The sequence below is a fragment of the Athene cunicularia genome, assembly GCF_003259725.1.
Source record: "Athene cunicularia isolate RWA chromosome 18 unlocalized genomic scaffold, athCun1 chr18_part1, whole genome shotgun sequence".
Taxonomy (NCBI): domain Eukaryota; kingdom Metazoa; phylum Chordata; class Aves; order Strigiformes; family Strigidae; genus Athene; species Athene cunicularia.
The window spans coordinates 12,322,129-12,327,040 of record NW_020799123.1 but is presented as its reverse complement, the minus strand read 5'-3'; the positions used below and the strand labels follow the sequence as shown (position 1 = coordinate 12,327,040).

Below are 4,912 nucleotides of genomic sequence, written 5' to 3'. Positions count from 1 at the left end.
GGGGGGCTTTGGGTGCCCCGTCAGCCTGGCTGGGGTGAGCAGGGGGGCTTTGGGTGCCCCGTCAGCCTGGCTGGGGTGAGCAGGGGGGCTTTGGGTGCCCCGTCAGCCTGGCTGGGGTGAGCAGGGGGGCTTTGGGTGCCCCGTCAGCCTGGCTGGGGTGAGCAGGGGGGCTTTGGGTGCCCCGTCAGCCTGGCTGGGGTGAGCAGGGGGGCTTTGGGTGCCCCGTCAGCCTGGCTGGGGTGAGCAGGGGGGCTTTGGGTGCCCCGTCAGCCTGGCTGGGGTGAGCAGGGGGGCTTTGGGTGCCCCGTCAGCCTGGCTGGGGTGAGCAGGGGGGCTTTGGGTGCCCCGTCAGCCTGGCTGGGGTGAGCAGGGGGGCTTTGGGTGCCCCGTCAGCCTGGCTGGGGTGAGCAGGGGGGCTTTGGGTGCCCCGTCAGCCTGGCTGGGGTGAGCAGGGGGGCTTTGGGTGCCCCGTCAGCCTGGCTGGGGTGAGCAGGGGGGCTTTGGGTGCCCCGTCAGCCTGGCTGGGGTGAGCAGGGGGGCTTTGGGTGCCCCGTCAGCCTGGCTGGGGTGAGCAGGGGGGCTTTGGGTGCCCCGTCAGCCTGGCTGGGGTGAGCAGGGGGGCTTTGGGTGCCCCGTCAGCCTGGCTGGGGTGAGCAGGGGGGCTTTGGGTGCCCCGTCAGCCTGGCTGGGGTGAGCAGGGGGGCTTTGGGTGCCCCGTCAGCCTGGCTGGGGTGAGCAGGGGGGCTTTGGGTGCCCCGTCAGCCTGGCTGGGGTGAGCAGGGGGGCTTTGGGTGCCCCGTCAGCCTGGCTGGGGTGAGCAGGGGGGCTTTGGGTGCCCCGTCAGCCTGGCTGGGGTGAGCAGGGGGGCTTTGGGTGCCCCGTCAGCCTGGCTGGGGTGAGCAGGGGGGCTTTGGGTGCCCCGTCAGCCTGGCTGGGGTGAGCAGGGGGGCTTTGGGTGCCCCGTCAGCCTGGCTGGGGTGAGCAGGGGGGCTTTGGGTGCCCCGTCAGCCTGGCTGGGGTGAGCAGGGGGGCTTTGGGTGCCCCGTCAGCCTGGCTGGGGTGAGCAGGGGGGCTTTGGGTGCCCCGTCAGCCTGGCTGGGGTGAGCAGGGGGGCTTTGGGTGCCCCGTCAGCCTGGCTGGGGTGAGCAGGGGGGCTTTGGGTGCCCCGTCAGCCTGGCTGGGGTGAGCAGGGGGGCTTTGGGTGCCCCGTCAGCCTGGCTGGGGTGAGCAGGGGGGCTTTGGGTGCCCCGTCAGCCTGGCTGGGGTGAGCAGGGGGGCTTTGGGTGCCCCGTCAGCCTGGCTGGGGTGAGCAGGGGGGCTTTGGGTGCCCCGTCAGCCTGGCTGGGGTGAGCAGGGGGGCTTTGGGTGCCCCGTCAGCCTGGCTGGGGTGAGCAGGGGGGCTTTGGGTGCCCCGTCAGCCTGGCTGGGGTGAGCAGGGGGGCTTTGGGTGCCCCGTCAGCCTGGCTGGGGTGAGCAGGGGGGCTTTGGGTGCCCCGTCAGCCTGGCTGGGGTGAGCAGGGGGGCTTTGGGTGCCCCGTCAGCCTGGCTGGGGTGAGCAGGGGGGCTTTGGGTGCCCCGTCAGCCTGGCTGGGGTGAGCAGGGGGGCTTTGGGTGCCCCGTCAGCCTGGCTGGGGTGAGCAGGGGGGCTTTGGGTGCCCCGTCAGCCTGGCTGGGGTGAGCAGGGGGGCTTTGGGTGCCCCGTCAGCCTGGCTGGGGTGAGCAGGGGGGCTTTGGGTGCCCCGTCAGCCTGGCTGGGGTGAGCAGGGGGGCTTTGGGTGCCCCGTCAGCCTGGCTGGGGTGAGCAGGGGGGCTTTGGGTGCCCCGTCAGCCTGGCTGGGGTGAGCAGGGGGGCTTTGGGTGCCCCGTCAGCCTGGCTGGGGTGAGCAGGGGGGCTTTGGGTGCCCCGTCAGCCTGGCTGGGGTGAGCAGGGGGGCTTTGGGTGCCCCGTCAGCCTGGCTGGGGTGAGCAGGGGGGCTTTGGGTGCCCCGTCAGCCTGGCTGGGGTGAGCAGGGGGGCTTTGGGTGCCCCGTCAGCCTGGCTGGGGTGAGCAGGGGGGCTTTGGGTGCCCCGTCAGCCTGGCTGGGGTGAGCAGGGGGGCTTTGGGTGCCCCGTCAGCCTGGCTGGGGTGAGCAGGGGGGCTTTGGGTGCCCCGTCAGCCTGGCTGGGGTGAGCAGGGGGGCTTTGGGTGCCCCGTCAGCCTGGCTGGGGTGAGCAGGGGGGCTTTGGGTGCCCCGTCAGCCTGGCTGGGGTGAGCAGGGGGGCTTTGGGTGCCCCGTCAGCCTGGCTGGGGTGAGCAGGGGGGCTTTGGGTGCCCCGTCAGCCTGGCTGGGGTGAGCAGGGGGGCTTTGGGTGCCCCGTCAGCCTGGCTGGGGTGAGCAGGGGGGCTTTGGGTGCCCCGTCAGCCTGGCTGGGGTGAGCAGGGGGGCTTTGGGTGCCCTGTCAGCCTGACTGGGGTGAGCAGGGGGGGTTTGGGTGCTCCATCAGCCTGGCTGGGGTGAGCAGGGGGGTTTTGGGTGCCCGATCAGCCTGGCTGGGGTGCCAGGGGGATGAGCAGGGGGTGCTGATGGCTGTCCCTCTGGCCTCCTTCTCCCCAGACGTGGGTGGCCCGGCCGATCCCATCGCACCCACCATCATTGTCCCACCCAGGAACACCAGCGTGGTGGCCGGGACCTCGGAGGTGACCATGGAGTGTGTGGCCAACGCCAGGCAAGTAGCGTCAGGGCAGGCGGGATGGGGACAGGAACGGGGCGTCTCCCCGTTGGCATCACCCAGCCCCAGGGTGCCCCCTGGACCCTTCCTTCCCCACCCTGCAGAGCTCCTGGGTCCTGTGGGATGGAGAGAAAGGGGGAATGAATTTTTCAGGATCTGGGGGAACTTGGGCTGGCTTTTGACGTGCTCCCGGCCCCCCCAGGCCGCTGATCAAGCTGCACATCATCTGGAAGAAGGACGGGGTGCCCCTCTCCAGCGGCATCAGCGACTACAGCCGCCGCCTCACCATCCTCAACCCCGCGCTGAGCGACAGCGGCTACTACGAGTGCGAGGCCGTGCTCCGCAGCAGCAGCGTGCCCGCCGTGGCCGAGGGCGCCTACCTCTCCGTCCTGGGTGAGCCCAAACCACACGTGCAATGAGTTGGGGGTGGTCTCAACCCCGGGGGCTGAGATGGGAAGTGCCTGGGGGCGGTTTGATGCTGGGTCCTGCCCATCGCTGGGTTTCCCTTTGCAGAGCCGCCGCAGTTCGTCAAGGAGCCGGAGAGGCACATCACGGCCGAGATGGAGAAGGTGGTGGCCATCCCCTGCCAAGCCAAAGGTGAGACCCTCCCCAGCTGCCCTCCCCGTGCCGCTGCGGCCCCGTGTGCCTGACGGGACCCCTGGCCCTTGCAGGTGTGCCCCCCCCGGAGATGGCCTGGTACAAGGACGCTGCCCTCATCCGCCTGGAGAAGTTGTCCCGCTTCCAGCTCCTGGCAGACGGCAGCCTGCAGATCAGCGGGCTGGACCCCGACGACACCGGCATGTTCCAGTGCTTCGCCCGCAACGCGGCCGGCGAGGTGCAGACCACCACGTACTTGGCTGTGACCAGTAGGTGCCAGTCACCCCCACCTTGGCGAACCTGGGACCCCCCACTTGGGCTCTGTGCACCTTCCCGTGGGGGTGGGACTCCCCTCGGAGCAGATCAGCCCCAGGCTGGGCGCCGGGAAGAGCTTCAGCGGTGGCCGTGTGTCTGTCTGCCCCACAGGCATCGCCCCCAACATCACCAGGGGCCCCCAGGACAGCACGGTGATCGACGGCATGTCCGTGATCCTCAACTGCGAGACCTCGGGGGCTCCGCGCCCGGCCATCACGTGGCAGAAAGGTAACGGGGCTGGGGGTGCTGGGCTCCGAGCCCCGCAGCCGCTCTGCCCGTCCCTGCCTGCCCGCGTGGCCCCGAGGCAACCTCTGCGGGCTCGGTGGCCACTGGATCAGTTGGCTGGCTGGTGGCTGGGGCACGGAGAGCTGATGGGGCTCCCCCGTCCCGCCCAGGGGAGCGGATCCTGGCCAGCGGCTCCGTGCAGCTCCCGCGCTTCACCCTGCTGGAGTCGGGCAGCCTGCTCGTCAGCCCCGCGCACCTCGCCGACGCCGGCACCTACGCCTGCCTGGCCACCAACTCCCGCGGCGTGGACGAGGCATCTGCCGACCTGGTCGTCTGGGGTAAGGCGACTCTGCCTGCGCCCTGCCTGCTGCCCTGCCTGTGGGCAACTGGGGCCGGCTGGGCCCTGCCCGGCTCCCGCCGCACGTGGTGCGGGATGGAGCTCCCTGGGGATGCCAAGGGTGGGCACCGGCACCTGGCTGCACAGTTCGGATGGGTGCAAGTGTGGGCTGTCCCCTGCCGCTGCCACCCCCAGCAGTGCCACTGCCTCACCCTGTCCCCCACCCCTGCAGCAAGGACACGCATCACCGACCCCCCCCAGGACCAGAGTGTCATCAAGGGGACCAAAGCCATCATGAGCTGCGGGGTCACTCACGACCCCAGCGTGGACGTCAGGTGTGTGTGACGGGGCTGAGAGGGTTTGGGGGGGTCCAGGCCCCCCGCACAGGCTGCCTGCCTGCAGATAGGGGGTGCCACCATGCCCAGCCCTGCGCTGCTGGTCCTGCAGTGCCACCTGGTGCCCTGCCACGGGGAGCCTGGCACGTCGGTGAGACCCCTGGTCCCCTCTCCTTGTTGGTGGGGGGGTGCAGGGTGCCAGGACTCTTGGGTCCCCCTCCTTGGTACAGGTACGTCTGGGAGAAGGACGGGGCACCGCTGAGCCCGGAGAGCGGCCCACGGCTGCGCCTGGACGAGACGGGCACCCTCCACATCTCCCAGACCTGGTCGGGTGACATCGGCACCTACACCTGCAAGGTGCTCTCGGCCGGGGGCAACGACTCGCGCAGCGCCC

The 4,912-nt window shown here is 71.0% G+C and overlaps 1 protein-coding gene across 1 annotated transcript in view; it reads left to right on the top strand.

Moving 5' to 3' along the window:
* SDK2 (sidekick cell adhesion molecule 2) overlaps nt 1-4,912 on the top strand; it is a gene marked incomplete at its 3' end in the record, with an annotated part of 8,311 nt that overhangs the window by 1,101 nt on the left and 2,298 nt on the right. The window contains exons 2-9 of the mRNA XM_026861310.1: nt 2,595-2,706; nt 2,912-3,102; nt 3,223-3,306; nt 3,381-3,575; nt 3,733-3,849; nt 4,017-4,184; nt 4,416-4,518; nt 4,749-4,912. Coding sequence (XP_026717111.1) covers nt 2,595-2,706; nt 2,912-3,102; nt 3,223-3,306; nt 3,381-3,575; nt 3,733-3,849; nt 4,017-4,184; nt 4,416-4,518; nt 4,749-4,912 — 1,134 coding nt within the window. The remainder of the gene's footprint in view (nt 1-2,594; nt 2,707-2,911; nt 3,103-3,222; nt 3,307-3,380; nt 3,576-3,732; nt 3,850-4,016; nt 4,185-4,415; nt 4,519-4,748) is intronic.